This window comes from Callionymus lyra, chromosome 1 (genome assembly GCF_982586985.1).
Source record: "Callionymus lyra chromosome 1, fCalLyr1.hap1.1, whole genome shotgun sequence".
Classification (NCBI taxonomy): Eukaryota; Metazoa; Chordata; class Actinopteri; order Syngnathiformes; family Callionymidae; genus Callionymus; species Callionymus lyra.
Genome location: NC_141818.1, coordinates 39657255 through 39676900, shown reverse-complemented (window position 1 = coordinate 39676900; position 19646 = coordinate 39657255). Strand labels below are relative to the sequence as shown.

The 19646-nt window shown below is 39.5% G+C and overlaps 1 protein-coding gene across 2 annotated transcripts in view; it reads left to right on the top strand.

Annotated features, from left to right (window-relative positions):
- The first annotated feature begins 965 nt into the window (after positions 1-965).
- Positions 966-19646, top strand: part of lef1 (lymphoid enhancer-binding factor 1) — a 45965-nt gene continuing 27284 nt past the window's right edge. Inside the window, exons 1-3 of one of the 2 annotated variants that reach the window (XM_087807010.1) lie at positions 966-1682; positions 2692-2755; positions 4401-4528. In XM_087807010.1, the coding sequence (XP_087663136.1) occupies positions 1485-1682; positions 2692-2755; positions 4401-4528 (390 nt within the window). In that variant the 5' untranslated portion in view covers positions 966-1484. The remainder of the gene's footprint in view (positions 1683-2691; positions 2756-4400; positions 4529-19646) is intronic. The other variant, XM_087807019.1, reaches the window with a different exon arrangement.

The window sequence follows — 19646 nt, the reverse complement described above, 5'->3', positions numbered from 1 at the left end:
TTAAAATTTAATTTTAAGTACACATAATTCGAAATAGTGGAATATTTATATGCTGGATTAAATGGTTCGATACATTTTCTGATATTTGAACGTGTTTATATATTTTTCATTCATTTAATTTAAGAATCATTTTCGGATCGATGAAAATATAAAACATTTTCGCGAGGAGGTTCCATTGACTGACGGTACACCTTCGATGGCGACACTTTTAAGTTAGCAAATAGTCTCACCGGCCCAAGGGCCCCTCAGTGGACGGCAAGTGTTTTTATGGGGGGCCCCTGAACTTGCGCCTGCCGTGATTTAAAAAAATAAATAAAAAAAGTTGAATAAATATTCAATATAATGTCATAAACATTGAACTCTAATTTCTTTATTTTAGAATAGCGAAATAAACGAAGTAGGTTTGACTCTGACGTCAGAGCTGGGATGAAACTTTTCGTACTCATTGGTAAATACAAAAAAAAAATCAAATTCAATAAATAAAAAATCCAGTTAACGACGTCACCACACGTGACATCAAGACTGCTTCAGAATAAATAAAAAAAATTACGACTTTCTTTGGCCTTGACCTCTCTTTCGCTGGCAAGGTCATTCAAGTTCACAGGTCACACAAGTAGAAACAACAAAGTGGACGTAACTAGAGATAAGATGACGTAAATCTCATTTTATCCGAATCCAACACGTATTGTGATGTTGTGTGTGCGAGTGTGTGTCCGTGTGTGCGAGTGTGTGTCCGTGTGTTGCGAGTGTGTGTCCGTGTGTGCGAGTGTGTGTCGGTGTGTTGCGATCGCGGTGTAAACCTCTCTCTCAGGAGGACTGTCAATCACAGCCGCGGCTTCTCTTTCATCTCTCCTTTCCTCCCAGTGACGGAGAGAAGAGGAGAAGAAGAAGAAGAAGAAGAAGAAGAAGAAGGAGGAGGAAGAGGAGGAGGAGGAGGAGGAGGAGGGAGCTCGGCTACATTACCGACACACACACACACACTCACACACACACGCTGGTTACATTACACCGTGGAAGCGCGGCGGGATCAGTGGGAACAAGTCTTGTCCGCGGAAACCTTTTTCTCTCTTTTTTCCTCTTTTTTTTGACTTTTATTTCAGGATGTGTTCAGACCCGAGTCATCTCCTGAACTGAACGCAACTGTCCACAGTCGAGCCAGAAGGGGACGCGTCAACTTTTGGACACATTTCAAGGACGTATTTCTTCTTCACTAAAAAAGGCACTTATAACAAGGGATACATGCGATGTTTTTTTTTTAAATCACGTGACCGCCTTCTTTAGTTTTCCCCTCATGACACCGAGGCGGACTCAAGTCATCTAAGTTCTCGGACTCTCCTGTTGCTCTTTTTTTTATTTTATATCTCGCGTCCTCCATCTGGATTTTAAAGTGGGAGTTTTTTTTCCCCTCCCTTCCCCATTTATTTTTATTTATTTTTATTCTCCCAGTCTCGCAGTCGCTCCTTAAAAAAAAAAGATCCAGAAACATGCCTCAGCTTTCAGGCGGTGGAGACCCGGAGCTGTGCGCCACGGACGAGATGATCCCCTTCAAGGACGAGGGCGACCCGCAGAAGGAGCAGATCTTCGCCGAGCTCAGCAACTCGGAGGAGGAGGGAGACCTGGCGGACATCAAGTCCTCGCTGGTCCACGAGTCGGAGAGCAGCCCCAACAGCAACAGCCATGATGTGAGTGTTTTTGAAATGAGTCTCCAACTCTCTCCATCACAGCAGGCAGTGAGAAGATGCTCTGACACATGACACAAAAACAACTCCTGAAGGGCCTCTGATTGACCCCTGGAATCACCAGATATTCCTTCATTCTCACACCATAAAATCACCCATATATTGATTTATAAACACCGCATTTTCCCACTTCTTGTTTATAAATAAATACACCTTTGTGGCAGCAACACATACAAAAAAATCCAACACAACCAGTGATAAAACACAGGCATCATCTTCATTAAAATGTATTTCCATCAAGTCGAAACATGGCGTCTCTAATGGCGAGGATGAGCATGTGAGGCCTTGTGTTTGACCCAAAACACAAGCACGTAAAATCGACACCAAGTGTCTCACAAGACGGTTCGAACTCGTACAGCCATGTGATGACGACGCAAATGTTCGGGAAAATCTACCCGGAAAAACGATTGAGATTTTCGTCTCCCATTGTCTCGATGCTGGTGTTGTTTTTTTTTGAGACTGACTTCTAAAAATGCTGTAATCAATCATTTAGTTTGCGATTCTGGCGGCAGCTTATACTCTTTCAAAGTGTGTCGTCGTCGATGGAATAATAGAGACTGGTTTTAAAAAACCTTCCCTAAAAAAATGTTCCGGGAGATGTTAATTAGGAATCCAGTGAAGTTCCTTCGCTCAGCTTGAAGCCATCCTGAGGGGTCTGAACTCTCCCAAAAAAAAAAAAAAATAGCTCATCCTCCCAGTTCTGCTATCAAAATAAAAAAGATAATGGGTGTAGGAGTTGGATTTGTGCAGGATTTTCTTTTCATTTAAAGGACTAGCTTGGCTTGACACAATCTTCTTGGTTTATTATGATGAGATCAAATGTTTCTGGGTCACGTTTGAGGGGTTAGTTGGATGGATTTCTGATCATCTGACATGCTTTTGTGTATTATTTTGACCTTTACTGTCTGAACAATTCACAGACTAATTCTTTTTCTCCCCCACATTTTGACAGGCAGCTAGACAGTCCCAAATACAAGATTCATATCATGAAAAACACAGAGATCATCAAGATGATGGTAAGTGACTTCCAACTTGTTTTTTTTAGATATTGTTTGAAACAAAGTTAGTTTCCTGAGTTAGCATTTTATTACACATAAGCTAATGAGTCTGTTGTTTTCCATTAAGACCACGTTAAAGGATTCACTCTGATATATGAGATGTAGATTAAATGAAATGTTACAAACAGATCATTTCGGCAATTACAAGACAACATTTTAACTTACCTTATCTGACAGCATAATGTGACATCCATGTGTTCATCTGGGATAATCATCAATTCTTCGCTGTCTTTTTTAACAAAATGAAAAAAAAAGAAGTATATAGTTTTGTCAATAGCGGGTCATAGAATAATGAACAACAATAACATGAATGAAAAGAATAATGTGATATTCGTAGACATATTAAGAACGAATAAAATAACAAAAATGTTACGTCTACATCAAACTCAACATCAACAATAGCAGGAAAATAACTTTCTCATAGTAATAACATGGACAACAATATAAACAAAATCATAGGAAAAAACCACAAGATTGTTATAAATGAAAAAAGCGTTGTCGTAGAAGACAAACGGCGAAACATCAATTAAATTCGAAGACATGGTCAATATTTTTCAGTAAAAGAGTAAGAAAATTGTATGTTAACCATAGATGTAAAATGTCCAGATGAAAAGATGAGTTTGAAACTATTTAAATGTGAAAAAATAAGGAAATAAACGACATATTATTTAACCTTATTTAATTTGCTGTCAACATCATTTCATTATACGGATAAAAGCATTCTATTCTATTAAATAAATCCTGCATCACTTTTTTCGACCTGTCCACGCACGTTTCGTTGCAACAACAACCTGTTACCTGCACAGGTGTGGGTACCAGCACAGGTAGAGAACGCTCCAGTCTGGAGCCAACTCATCATTTTGCTTTTCCAGCTGTGGCTCGAGGCTTTACCCCCCCTCTTCCATTGTAGCGTGACCCCTGCTGCTGCAGGTCATCATTAGGACTCTGAAGAGGGAGTGTGTCACCTCTTTGTTCACTCTTTCATGGGTGAAAACAATCTCCTTCAAACCAAACACGGGCTTTTCTTCTCAACAAGATCCACGATGCCATCAGGATAAATACCTCAAACACCGCCCCCCCCCGCCCCGCCCCTTCCCGCCCGCCCTGGCTTTGTTAGACAGCAGTTCATTGGCGGGCGGTGATGAATTGAGGCCTCTTGTATAAAGCCCTCCGTGAGGTCAAAGGCGTAGAGGAACAGTTGGGGCGTCTCTTGTTTTGACACAGTCTGTATGTTCTTCTAATTGGTGCTAATTGGCACAGAGGGACTCCATTGTTCCGCTGCATAATATCACTCTCCTCTCCAAGAAGAGGAAAAAGAGGCACCAACAAAAGGCCACCGGCGGAAAAGGGCAAGGGTCGATGCAATGGAAAATGATACTATAGCAACCTTATTTAATATTCAAGTTCATTTTACGTTGAAAAATACATTAGTTTCAGTTAGGTCACCTTCAGTTTTTATTACCTTTAACCACAGCGTCTCTTCTGGGCCTAAAATCGTATTATTACCAATTTTTTAAATGGTTAAAAGACCTTGAAAAACAGAACTTTAAACAGTTGTTGGATGGAGGGTGTTGACACTATTCTTCATTTTAAATGTTCACAGGAAAACTTCAAGACTTGTACAGTAAAGGCCACCCTTACACAGGATACCCCGGCTACATCATGATGAACAACATGAACAACGACTCGTACATGAACAACGGCTCCCTGTCGCCGCCCATGCCCAGAACGGTAAGTACCCGTAAAAAAAAAAGAAGTTTTCCCTGGATTGTATGGTCGTTGTTTGTTGATTGAAGACTCGATGTTGTGTTTATCGTCTTCTTAAGTTTCTGATCTTTCTGACGACAAAAGTATCTGTGTCCGAAAAAGAGTGATGCATTTGTTTATGAGCTGGAAGTGTTTATTTCCCTCTCGCTCTTCTAATAAGATGGCCAAGTCCTCGAGGCTCAGAGGCCACTGAGGTCTTTCTAGGGGACCGAGCGAGGATGTTTTGTCGTCCCTTGTACCAGTATCGTTTTCAGACCAGCTGCAGGTCTTTCAATGGCAGATTTCCTGTGTCTGTCGCGTTTGCAAATTTCAGCCTCTTAGGTCAGACACAAAGCGAATGGCACACCAGCAGCTGTCCGACCTAATCCTATTATGCCCAGGCACATGACAGTATATGAACAGTGGTAGTTGGATAATAACATAAAACAACATACTGTACACGGTCTCTGTTAATTACCAGACTTCTTTCCAGACTAGAACGTGTTTCCTAATTTCATCTGGGATTCAGGATCTGTGTTTTATGACCTTAATGAAATATAATTTGCAGTTTGCGTCATCGATTTTCGTGGCTTTAATCTTGGTTTTTATAAATTGCAAATCTTGTTGTGGCACATGATAAATAAGGCATCCTGGTCTTTTTCTTTCTGATGAAATTTAAGTAAGTAAGTAAGTAAGTAATATTTATAGATCGTTTTCCAGACCAGGGTCACAAGGCGCTTAAACAATCAAAACAATACTCTTTATAATAAAAATATATACTTTAAAGGTCAAGATAACAAAGAGACAAACACAAGAGTCTCAGAGAATCAAGGAAAAACCAGCACGAATAAAAAAGTCCTGAAATGTTTGACATTATAAAAGTTTTACATTAGACTTCAACATATTAAAGGCCTATGAAAAAAAAAAAAAAAAGTAAAAATTGTATTTGGAGCTTATTTCCATACATGCAAATAGAGTCCAGTAACAAATAATCGACTTATTTTCTTCAATTTCTTGTTGATTTTGAAAGTCTGCAAAAACGAAACATACTTTTTTTTTGCACAAATATAATGGTAGGTAGAAAAATAAATCATAATAGCTAAATTTAAAGGATGATATCTAGACATTAATCATGTTTTCACGATAAAAAACTGTGCTTTTTTCTTTTCTGTCTGTCACGTGATACAAACTTTCTACTTTATAACCATTGGTTGTAGAAAACAAGACAGTTCTAATCATTTGAACATGACTGTACATTGGAATAATACACCAGGTTCAACAACAACAGTGAGGGAAATAATAGACATATTTAGCTTTATGTCTTCCTCCATTAGTGGTCACCAGAGAAGTCTGCGAACACATCGATAACAGATGTGGCCCCTCGGTTCTTCCAAGGGCTCTTCTTCGGCACCTCTAGCCGATGACTGGACCAAAAGCAACAAAGTTGTCGCACCACGGGGTCCTAGATCGCTCCCCCCGGTGTATTGTCTTGCAAATTCTTTTGGTTCGATGATTCCGAAGTGCAAGCTCTGGCTGCGGCTGTCGGCGGCAGACGCCACATGCTGCGTGTGAAGCGTCTCCTCTGTCACACGCAACCGCGCCACGAAATGATGTTAACGTTGCGTTTCTTCTGCCAAAAGTTGCACGTGTGAAATAAAAACGTTTTTTTTTGGGTTTTTTTGCGACACAGACTTCAGTAAAACCGGAGTCACGGCAGAGAAAAAAAAAAAAAAGAGAAAATTAAAATAGCCTACTGGCAGATTTCTCGCCCATTAACAAAAAAAATGAAGGAGGGAAGGATTTGAGGAGGTGTGTATGGAGACCAGCTGACTGTAGTGAAGGAAATTACCCCTCGCAGCAGATGCGTTCAGGCTGTGTACTCCCTGCCAAAAACTTCTCCAAGCCTCGCTCTCATTTCCCAGGGTTGCTTCTCCTTCCACCCAATTTCCCATCCCTCCCTCTGTCTTCAATAAAACAGTAGTCGTCCTCCATAGGTTTCTCTCACTTATCTAATAAAGAGTCGCAGCTCGGTGAGGGATCACAGAACACGAGTCCTCTGGCTTTCTCATTGATGTCGGCCTCGCTGCCTCCACTGATGGCCACCGCAGCCACAGTATCTGCAGGCCTGGGATCAGTTTTCACTCACATCAAAGGCGCATTCTCTTTCATTCTCTTCCATACCCAACCCCCCCCCCCCACCACCAATCCCCGTAGTTTGGATTGATTTCCATTGACCATGACATTCCTGCACATGCCGTCCAGTCATGATGGAGCTGTTGGGAGTCCATGATTGTCAGCAGATTTTTTTTTTTTTCAAGACGTTCAAGCTCCATCAGTCGCCCGCCCACCCCTTAACCCCCCCCCATCACCGCAAGAGCCGTCAAAGATGTTGGACGTCACTCGTTCTTCAACAGTTAATTTAGCTTGAAATCTTCTCGTGCCACTTCAAAAGATCTCAACCCGTTCTGATGAAATCAAACAACAGCAATTATTTCAATCGTCCTCCATGTTTTCTTCGAATTCAAAAAACAAAATTACCAAAAGTTATCAACAGAACTTGTGCTATGCACAGGAAATAGAGCTCTGTGTACAAAAAAAGTGTTATTAAGTGCTTTAAATTATACTGTTGATTGACGGATTGGCACGTTTGTTTAGTTTGTATTTGAATACTCTCACTCCACAATGTTCTAGTTGTGGTATACAGTGGTCACTCACGTCATTGTTCAACCTGTTACAAACAGGGGATTTATTTGAGCAACAACGGAACATGGCGGTACTAATGGCGCAATAAACAAGGGAACTCCCATGATGCCTCTCTGCACGCTGCTCATTGAGTGACGGCAGATTCGTCACTGGTCTGGAAAAGCGCTATATAATTACAAATTACTTACTTACTTACTTACAATAGTGACAAATAAATGTCAGCTGCAATTGGTTTGCTGGGCGGCAAAGCATTTTAGGTGTCCTCCAGGTCGGCCGTGACTGGAGGGATTATTAAGAGCAGGTAAATGTTGATTTTAAATATATCTGCACTGTGTTATCAGTTTTATGTTGCCTTTTAAAGTATATACTTTATTGAATATTGTTTTGATTGTTGGAGCGCTTTGTTACCCTGGTATAGAAAAGCGCTATACAAATAAAAATTAATTACTTAGTTACTTACAATGCAGATATATTTAAAATTAAACAGTTAAAAAATGAGAACATAACCCCCCGAAACGAACGAGAGAACACCTGTATAACTTACCTATTTGCAAGGTCAGCGCATTTAAAAAGATGATTTTGTGGTTTTAAAGTCATGATTTGTGAGTGAATCACAACGTTTGATTAGAGGTTTTATGCTCGGGTCCACATGGAAGTCGTGTTGAACTTTTTTGTTGTTGTGAGGCTTGGCTTTGCTGCATGGATGGAGTGAGCGAAGAGAACGCCCTCCTCTGTGCTCTGCTCTCTTTTTTTTTCTTCTCCCCCCGTGGACCTTCACTTGAAGATCCTCATGGCAGAAATAGTGGCTGTGAAAGTGGGGGTGCAGCGTTGCACTTCCCTTTGATGTAGTGAGAACGTGACGGATCTGCTCGCCAGTGTTTCGCAGCGTGGAATCACTAACCCGGGCTTACCTAACGGGATTTGATAAGTCTGCTCTGGTGTCCCTCGGTGCCATGTTTGTCCCGAGCTCGTGCCCCCACCACGACCGTGGAAGATCCTTGTTAGAGAGAACAGTACAGTTGAGCATCAGGGCCTCCATACCCACACTTCATGTTTGCAATCACAGCTCACGGCAGTTTTCTCTTGAGACCGGAAGTTTACAGAACAATTTTAAGCAATAGTTGTGAAGTTTACATTTCAAACTGTGCGTTAATATCTCAAAATATTGTGGTATATTACAGCTATAACAGCCACAAACACGTTAAAATTCTGGCGTGGGGGGCCAATTGAGGCCCTTCATGAGATATGAGTGGTCTATCTGAAGAAAAGATAATAGAATATATTTCTTTTTAATTTCCTTGACAATCAAATTAAAATAACAAATTCATTTTGGTTTAATTAAAATGTTTGGTTCACATTGTTCACATTAGGGCCCCGCTTGTATTCACTTCATCAAATGTGTCAGTTGTCGACAAAAGTTTGGAAACATTTTCTTTATGAGGTTTTTTTTAATCACGTTTATTGTTTATTCAAAAATATGTCCCTACCTACGTCCTAATAATTAGACCCAAGTTACCCAATTTAAGATTGGAGGCGGACACTTCCTGGATTGATGACGCTGCGCTGACAACGTTTGACCAATCAGAGCAGAGTGGGCGTGGTTATGGTCAACAAGACTTTAGCTTGACAAAAAAAACAACATTTTAAGTGGGCGGGGCTTATGCACATTTTCTAATGTAAATATCTTGATCAAAAGATAGTTTTGTACAAACAGAAACATACTGATGATACAATAGAGTCCAACATATATTTAAGACACACTTAAATCAACACTTTAGTTGCCCTTTAAGTACGAGACAAACACAAAATAACATAATAGTCAACACACATGTACATCAGGAAGAACAGTTAAGCGTAAACAGAGTACTGCGTTAGATTTAGAGCAATAGAGGTGAGCGAAGTGGTAGGGATTAATTTAAATAAAACCCTACATTTAAAGTTGAAATAAACTGGATTGAAATTAGGAATAAATTGACTTTTTTTTTTCAAACAAAAAATCCTACCTCTGTGTGTATCATGTAAATAACGCTGTAAAGAAAACAAGGACGTATTGACAGCACAATATCATAGCTATTGATGAGACACATATGTACTTTAGTTGTACCAGACAAATCAAAGAAAAAAAAAAGATGCTGTCATCATTTTCAACAGGACTGAACAAATGTTACGGCCCGTTAACCGTGTCTCAACACGCATGTTTCTTCCTCCCCTGTACAGCAAGGCAGCTCGACACATTCACTCCATGTGCTTCGTGATAATGATGCCATGTGGTCGCAATTTTCTCCTATCGCCCGATTCTCGACTTGCCTAATGAAACCCAGTAGAGACCCTTTTTCCACCCACACATATGTTATCAACTTTAAAGGGTTTGACTCAAATGTGTATAATAAATATCACGATATTGCTGCACATGACTCATTAATAATAATGAATCATACTGCACACATGTGGAAGGCGTTCCTAAGAATGTTATCCAGTAGTATCAAGAATAAAATGGCGAAATGAAAGTTAATGTTTACAACCTGGTTTTAAGCATGACGAGAATAACATCTTAATTGAAAATAACTCTAGTAGCGTGTAAAAACATCACTCTACAGCAGAGGTCTTCATACTTTATCAGAAGAGAGACACATTTTATGAAAACAACAAAAAAGAACAGGGACCAGAAATTCAATATATTTATCATTTTCAGTATTTAGAGATTTAAAACGACACCTAGCTTCACGTTGCAGTGTTTTTTAACTCGACTGAACTTTAAAACAACAGCAGTTGACACAAAGTTCTTTACAAAAACATACATTTCACACAAAATAAAAACACTAAGAAAATGCAATAAAAGCAAATAAAACTAGGAAAAGGAACTAGTATTTTGCAGTGTCAAAAGCCAGGGAATAAAAGTGGGTTCTAAGACAATTTTGAGTTGAATAATACAGTTTTTAATGGAGGTCGCGGACATGGCTGTTCTACACCGTATAGTGTTTGGACTGAACCACGAGGAGCACAAACACAAAACACATTGGTGGAGGCACATTGGAGTGCAGAACAACACTTAACCTTTCCTTGAAGTTTTATTTCCGCCAATGTGTTGAGCCTAAAGTGAAACACACGGGGATGATGACACTTCCTCTGCGCCTCATCCTCCCACTCAATTGGTTCAAGCCCGGCCAATCAGGCAAGGTTCGCCGGGAGCGAGACAGTCAGACTTCACGCCGAAGCCTATAACACCTGCTCGCATTCTTTCATTCTTCACTTGCCGCTGATAGCCCCGAGGGGGGGGTCAGCGCAGGACCCCCGTCAGGGTTTTCTCTCATGACCGGAAGATTGGATGTCCAGCTGGAAACATCTGACAACATCCACTGCGTACGTAGCATTTTCGGAGTTGATTTATTTTGAAACTCTGACTTATTTTTAGTCATAAAGTAGAATTTCATTATAAAAATCTCCAGAGTGAAGTATATGAAAACCTGAAAATCCCCCACAGCGGTTGTTTGGCCTGCTTTACTTCCTAAGCGTGATGCAGCTTGACTGGAGTCCCTCAAATGTGATCAAGAGCCTCACTGTTCGCTGATACAGCCATAAAACGAGTAAAAAAAAAAAAACATGAAACGGTTTATTGACTTCCGCCTGACAGCTCAAACTTCTAATATAGAGACAGACAGTGTTCGGGCTGGTAAACTACAGCAAGGGGGGGGGAACAATGGGAACGGATCAGTCAAAAACTGGGTGAAAACCCCTTTTCAAGTCTTAAAAGGACAGACGAACAGTTCTCACTTTGTTGCCAGCGGAGCTGTGATCAATAGATGCCCTTGTTTTAGGTGGTTGGTGACTCTCACACCAGTGTCCAGGCTCATCATACTTTATGCTGCTCAAAAGTTTATAGTACTTATAAAACAATGTTAATCAAAAGTCAGTAATGTCCTCCACATTAAACACAGGGATTGTTGTAAAGACCGTAATGTCAAAATAATAAATTACTAGACAAATATGAGCGAAAAACGGTCAAAAAATGTAAAAGAAAAATGATTGACTTAAAGCTATTGTTTCAAATGTCACTTATTTTCTTATTTTTGGACGAACTTTCTCCAAAAAGACAAACTTAAAAACATTTGAATCCCTCCATACTGCTCGTCTGTAACGTCCATCTTCTATAAGTTTAAAGAATCACAAACTATACAGACAGGAAGTACTCGGGGTAAATATCGCGAGCATTTCAATTGTACATTGTAGAATGTATGTGCTATGGAAGCCCTCCGATATTTCCCCGTAGTACTTCCTGTCTCTATTGTTTGTGATTCTTTAAACTTCTGCCACAAACGAGTTTAAAATATAAACTTGTTTGATTTGTTCTGGAACAATTCTTCTCGTCGAGGCTTCAATCCAAGATGGATGTTACAGACGAGCAGTACGGAGGTATTTGGAGGTTTTTAAGCGACTTTTTGGACGAAGTTTGTTCACTGAGCTCTAGTCGCTACGTTAAAATGAACATTAATCTTATTCTTTAACTCAAAAAAGGAACAAATTACTGTAATCTCAACCCAACAACTCGACATGAGGGTGATTAGAACTATCAATGTAAATCGAATTTGTATGTATATACAGTATATAAGTTGCATCAAGATAGAAGACAAATAAGCTTTTTATTTAATTTAAATGTACTTTATTTATAAAGCTCCTTACAGCAATCCTATCGGTGAACCAAAGTGCTTTACGGCAGTTAATAAATAGGAAACAAATAAAAGAAATTAAAAACAGTAAAGCAAAAAATAAATTATGATAAACTAGGATAGAAGACAACACATAAAAAATGTAATACATAAAGGAAAGCTAGAAAGAAAGATGATGCTAACAGTAATTTATTACTATAATATATTACGCAAAACTGTCAGAATTCGAAGCTCATTCGAAAGTGAAACATAATGGTGATGTTTTAGATGCTTAAAACCTTTTACGTTAAAAGTAAAATTTATTATTATATTATTATTAGGTTGATAATCGTAAGCGACATAAAAGGCTTGGTTTAGTTTTGCTTTTCTTGTCCCTGTTATTGTTTTACTCTTAAGAATAAAATAAAGCATTAATCACTGATTGTATCGTCCACTCTACTCCAGACTCCAAAGTCAGGCCCGGACCATCTGTGGGCCGAGAGGTTCATTACAAACTATATCTTTGAACCAGAGACAATTAAAACATTGTTAAAATAAAAACAAGTCACAAGTAAAATGGAAAAAAAAACAAAGCAATTCTAATAAATTAGTATTTATTTACGTCTGTGAAGAAGTTATGTGTTGAACAGGTTGATGATACAGGTGCTTTTATTTTGAAAAGTGAGATAACCCTTGATATGATGTCTTGGTTCAAATTTGGCCCCTGCTTGTTTTCCCCTCATTAAATGTGGCCCTTCTCGAAAAAAAAAGCTTTGAACATCTCTTCTCTACACAATGGATCATGATGAATTATTATTTTGTTTAATTTTATATTTTTCATTCATCAAAGTAAATATATTTTATAAAACATAGAATATACCAGCTAATTCTGTGTGAAAACACATTGATATTTACATGTTATATCAGTCATTGTGAGACACAATTATTATAATAAAATATGTTGTAATTATTAGTTGTATGCATGTAATACAAACCCTATATATGAACTAAAATATCTAGTGTGAATATAATGTAAAAATATATCTAAAAAAAACGTTTTTTCCCCTAAATATATCTTTTAAAACTAGCTTACTGACTTATATACAAGAGGGATTAATGAACGTGGCTGTTTATGTTCAACCCAAACACCTCGACACACGTTAAGTTTCTATCTCGTTTGCTAGGAATGGTCCACGACTCCGAAGACAAATATAACACTGAGCCGTCAGTTCATTTTGTGTGGTCTCGGCCATAAAAACCACTCTGTTCTTTGACTGTAAAAAGAAAAGCCTGCCTTCAATTTTTTGGGAAACCCATAAAAAGTTTGTCGCTCCTTTCATATATCGCCGTAGAATTGAAAACAAATGCTTTCATTCTCTCCCGCTTCTCCTTTGAACCGGGCCAATTATGTGAGTTGTGAAAATAAAAATCAAGTCTGTGGATCTGTTTCACCCCTTACCGCTTTTCTTTCCTCCCTTTCTTCCTCGCTCACCCGCCACCCAGCCCTTTTGTTTTTGAAGAAACGAGGGGTGGTGGTGGGCGGGGTGGTGGGGGGGGGGGGATCACTGATGTCAAAGTCAAAACCAAGAGCATTAAGAAAACTGGCGAAATGCAATACAGCTGCAATCCGACATGACGCTGGAAAATAAGGCCGAGGAGCAGAAAGCCTCTCTGCCGTATATTCCCAGGGCGCGCAACTGCTCCCGGCCTTGGCTTTGATCTCTTCAAAGCCTCCTGCCTCCTACTAGATGGAGAGTCTTGGCTGCCGCTCGCGAGTGCTGCAGCGAGGCAGGGAGGGGATTCAGAGAGGGGGTGTTTTTTTTTTTTCGGGGGGAGCCGTCTTTTCCTTTCCAGAGCTGAAATCAATCACGGTGCCGAGGCAATTATGTGTAATTCAACCCTGACTAGATTAGCGACTCCTGTTACCTGGGCCGATGGTGTTTTTCAGTCCGTACGGGGCCCCGGCGTGAGGGGTCGTAGAAATAGGGGCGAGGGCACTCGAGGGGTAGGGGTTGCGGGAAAAAGCGCCGTCCAGCAGAGCGGAAAATCCCGGTACAATGGACCGATTCCTCTTCTAGATTTAGGTGCCGTAGAACCGCGACGATAAAGAACGCTTTCTCAACATGCTAGTTAGCAAGCCGTGTTGTTTCTGTGTTAAAGCACACCCCCATCATTCATTGTCCTAACCCCCCCCCCCCCCCCCCCCCCCCCTCCAGTGCCATATCGCTATCCCTCATGCCCGCCACAGCCGGCGCTGAATAGCAAGCTAGGCCAAGTTTACTGCCACGGGCGCCCAATTTACCACGGCTTGGGAATAAACTCCCGAAGTCACCGACGAAAAACCTGCGCCGTTAGAAAAAGGCTTTACCCTCCCGCTGCTGTTTGTCTGCTCTTTGCAACCATCTCTGCACACAAGGGTTTTGATCGACGGCGTCCTCTTGTCTTTGGGTGTGGATTTTTAATGCGAGATATCAAGATTTATTTAGAGAAATAAACCTCATTTTCGTTGACGGTAATGTCACACGCATGGAAACAAGGCTTTGTTGTTGCACTCGAGCAGTCACTTGATGGGTGATGTAACTCGTAAAAATACGGAGCAAGAATGTGTTTGCTCGACTCGGGAGTACGCCTGGTACTCCCTCCTTTTTGATCGCTGGACTTGGATAATAATGATAAAAAATATTCCTGCAAAAAGGAAAATAAGGACGATGGTGGCATCGAGCTGCCTCCCCTGCGGGGAACCGAACAAGCCGCCGTAACCCTCGGCTCAGAGGCCAGGTGATGCTTTTCATGTGGACCAATGGAGGGAGATCACAAAGAGATCCCCCACTTTGAGTTGGCCGTCATCAAACGCCGCAGCAGAACATCAAATCAATCCGCCCCCACTGTACCCCCCCAATCTTTTGGAGATGAAAGGTGCACGACCACAGGCGACCCCTATCGCCCTCGATGCACTCTGGGGTCGTCACGGATCTCACAACAAAGATGCACGTTTGAGGAGAATCTGTCCAATTATTGCTAAATGTGAATCATTCTTTTGAATCATTTCTGCTTTTAATTGACCAGCAACCGACTGGGGAAAGTATCCGGAGTGATCCAGCCATTCATAATTTTGATTGAGAAGAGGGTAAACTAATTATTTTCCAGTGTTGGAGTGCCACGTGGCTTCTCCGTCTCGGACAAGTGGACATTCATAATACCTCTCCCCAGCAGATCTGAATTAAAGCTCATTGTTTGCATTGTAAGTCTTGCCATTTAGCTCTAGCGGCATCAGGTGCAGCTTGTCCTCCACAGTGTTCCTGCGACCATATGCTCGAGGCTTAACAAGGTCCTTTGAGCTCGGAAACATTCCTCATTTCCATGTCTTAACAGATATCTGGGGATAAGTAGACACCGTGTTGGTCATCGGTTTGTTTATATCGAGCCCCTCCAAGCTCCGCCACAAAAGCCGCAAATTGTCAAGACGTGGTTATCGTGCGAGCGCTCCTCGTCTTGAGGAGGTTCTTGAGGTGGTTCCTGCGCCTGACGGAGGGAGTAGAAATTATTTGTTTCGTCCGGGGTGAGATTAGAAAAAGCTTTGTGCGTTTCATTCAGACTCCAGAAAGGGGCGTGTGTTGCTGGCTGAAGTGAAACCATATAATCTGTGGTTTGATTAATGACTAATCTGGGCTGAATGGCAGTTGTTGCCATTCTTTAGCCCGATAATCCCTTAAAAGGTTTGATCACACCCAATCAGTGGCTTTCTTGAAGCCTAAAGGGTTCGAGTAGACTCGTCTGTACGATGGTACCCCGGTTATTTTTGACAACAATAACAATAAATAAGACTTTATCATTAATGCAAATCCTATATCCCTTCCATTGGATAGTTAGAATTATAACTTAATGGAAATCAGAAAAAGAATCACATAGATTAATTTATCATAATGTAGATGTTTCGTGACACGGTTATTGAGTCAGAAGGTTGGAGAACGAATTGGCTCCCAAAAGCAAACGAAAATGCTGATATCAGTTATAAAAAAAACAATAATCTCACAATTTAATCCTGTCAGATCCCTGCGATGACCGTGGACGAGAGGATACAACCGATTCCAGCAGTTTTTTGTTAAAGCTAATGTTTGGACATATATACAGTATATATATATATATATTTATTTATTTATTCTATTAATACCCTATTGCACTTTATTTTAGCTTAATTTAATTCATATTTATACTTTTATATACATTAATTCTATGCAATATTTAAAACGTTATTTATTTATTCTGTTTATACTATATTGCACTATTTTTATTTTTAACTTATTAATATTTATAGTTATACTTTTATATATTCATTCACTCTGCTGTGTTTTTTAACGGTTGCCAAGCAACGAAATGTCGTTGCCAGTTTCACTGCTGTGTTTCCTGTGCAATGACAATAAAAGAAAGTCTAAAGTCTAATATATATATATATATATATATACATATATATATTGCTGCATATTTCATTTCTTTACTGAAGTAAAAATGGCTTCCTCCCAACCTGGTAGCGAACCAGCAACCTTCTTGCCTTCTTGCCATTGTGCGTCTTGAATTAATGAAGAATTAAATCAAAGTTATTACAAAATTAATTTTAAAAAACGTGGTTTCCTCTTCAATGAACTGCTTCATGTACTTTGACAACCTATGGAGGTGACACAATGTTCATCCATACTGGGTTAAATACAGAGGAATCTAGGTCAGTTGTCTCTTCTGCTCAGACAGCAGCTTCTCTTCAAATCCCTTCCGTATATTTCATTTATAACCATCGCTTCCAGCACACGCGTGTCATGCAGCTCCTGCTTGTTAGCACTATCGCATGCTACGTCTTCCTTTCCCTTATATTGCTCCATCGAAGGATCTGTCGGTGGGATTCCGTCTCCACAGGTAGAGGCACACAAAGACCCCCACCAGACTCTATTTTCCCACTCAACGTTGAGCTCCTAAATCCAAACTGACAGTCATTCATGCCCAGAATACCTGGGCAAAGGCTCGCGAGGGGGGCACTATCTAGGTGTAGCAGGCAAATCCGCTCTTGTTCGACAGATCTATGAAGCTTTCGCGCCAGGCAACTCATCAGCACTTTTCCATTCTCTATCCTTGCATTCATACGTGTGCTTTCTCTCGCCTTGGCATTGTGTTGCTAGCTGCATGAAGTTAGCTTGAGGTGCATTTTTTTTTGTTGTGTATACCTCTCTGGGCCCACGGTTGTTGTTGTTGTTCAATGGAGATGTTGGCATGGAGGCTCGCCTGGCATGAATGTAGCTACTCAGCAGACCAGAGCTGCCTCCTAATGGTTAATCTTGCCATGTGTTAATGTCGGCGTTAAATATTGCAATGTTTATTTCCACAATACTGTATCGACATCCAACAGCACTGTATGGATTCTTTGAAAAATCATATTTTATTTATTTATCATGGTTCTTTAATGGTTCACAGTATAACAAAGTGTGTTCGAATAATATAATTCCATTTTTGTGAAAATATATGAAAATATTCACGGCGTTTGTTCGTTTTTGTGTTGCAATTATTTTAGTCATTACGTCCTCAGCAGCTCGGGGAATAATTAAATCCTGTGTGATCCCCGCGATGACTGAGGACGAGAGGATACAATCCTTTCCAGCAGCTTTTAAAAGATGATGTTTGGACATATTTTGGTTTTAAAACAAACTCTGCAACACCAGAGTCAAGTATTCTGGCAATACCACAAATCCTAGGGTATCGCAATATATCGTATTGTTGCCCCTGTATTGTGATATGTATCTTATAAACAGATTCTTGCCAAACATGCACTAAATAGTAACCTAAATAGTGACATTTAAACTCAAGTCTCTTTATTTATTTTTTTTACTTGTGTGCTAGCAATGTTCTGCTAGTATGTTGTTGAATTCAAGCCCAGCTCTCTTTATTGTAATTTTACAATGTTATTATAGAGGCTTTATTGTTTTGCGATTTCAATGAAACAATACCATGGCAATATTCATATATATTTTTTCCATATACATAATAAGAAACATTATTTTGAGGAATAACTAAACACAGAAAAATAGGTTACCTCTTTTTTTTTTTGGTTTAGGCATTTTTTATTCTGAAAAATACAACCTCAGATTTTTTTTAACAAGAAGTGAAATATTAGAATCTGTGAAGAATCTGAGTATTTATGCAGGAAAAATTACAGACCATACTTTTGTTGAAGAGAAACAACTTTTTTTTAACGATAGATTTGTTTGAGTCAAAGAATACAAACGCAACTTGGTCCTCCAAGGAAACTCTTTAAGCATCTTTTCTGGGGTTTTCCAAATATGTGTTAAACTGGAAAAAGATTCCCATAAAAAACCTCAAAATCTTGAACAACTCCACTCCACTGTCATATTTTATGGAGATTCGTAGTTGGATCATAGCTAAGATAACAGTAGAAATATCTGATCATAATCGTAAAATCTGAACCAATATTTTCCGTTGTTACGGTCGAACGACTGCCAGGTACCGGAGTGTATGTGTGGTCCGTCTTGGTGGTTTTGTTTGTGTGTGTGTGCTCAGAGGCCTGCTGACAGTGGCACTTCAGCAGAATGTTTGCCCTTTTCCTCAGTTCTTTGATGTGACCAGGTCCCGCTGTGATAATGAGCCCTGTGCCCCGTCGCAAGGTGAACATCCTGCAGTTCGCCCGGGGCTGCCAGAGCGCCGTCCCAGCCCCCACAACACACACAGATTTCACACACTCAAGTGAGATAGTAAAACCTCTTTCCAGGGCCATCAACTGGCTGGTAACCTGTGAAACGAGTATTATTTATATGGATTATAAGAATGTGCTGAATAAAATCAAACTTTCTCTGCCAAGATGTTTGACTCTTGCATCTCCAGTTTGAGCCATTTTCATTTAATAATGGTTTAAATCAATTGATTGATTCATTGGTTATTTTTTTCCACGTTGGGGAAATTATAGTTGAAACAGCAGCTTCTAATATTAAAAAATACATACAAATAATATTACGACATTAAGTACAAATGCTAACATTAATAAATATAAGAAATATATTATAATGATAAAAACTATAATAATGATAAATTCATCAATAACAACTATACAATTTTTTCTATTATATATAATTATTATATCATTTTATTAAAAAAAATGGTATATTTTTATTACATAGTCTGACTGCAGTGGGCAGAAACGAGTGTGAGAATCTATCTTTCAATTTTTTTTATTTCATTTTTAATGTAATATCATATCATCTTAATTTTAATTAAATCCTGTGTATTTTAGAGAATGGTGGGTAGTTTATGATTTATAAGTAAAATGGTCCCAAAAAAATAAATTGATTTGATTATATACTTGACCCAGAAACAACACAAGGAATACCTCACACACATTTGTTTTCTGGGCCTTCGGGTCACCTTGACCCTCAGATAACAAAAGGTTTAACAGAAACATTACCCAGTATTTCCTCATATTTTTCTGTTCAATTCAAGCATGTTCAATTTTATTTATCTACTTATTTGTTCCATATATACTAGAAGTTATTGTACTGCAGACCCACTGGATTAATGGGTAAAAACAAAAACATAACACTTTTATTTCTTCTTTCTTCTTTTATTTCGATCAGTTCCTAAATCACTGGGATTTTAATGGGCTTTTGTCTTGTTTTCTGCATCAGATACTCACTAAGATAACTAATGCTTTCTCAGTGTAAAAAGAAAAGTGTTGACTGGTTTAATATTTATGATTAAAATCAGGG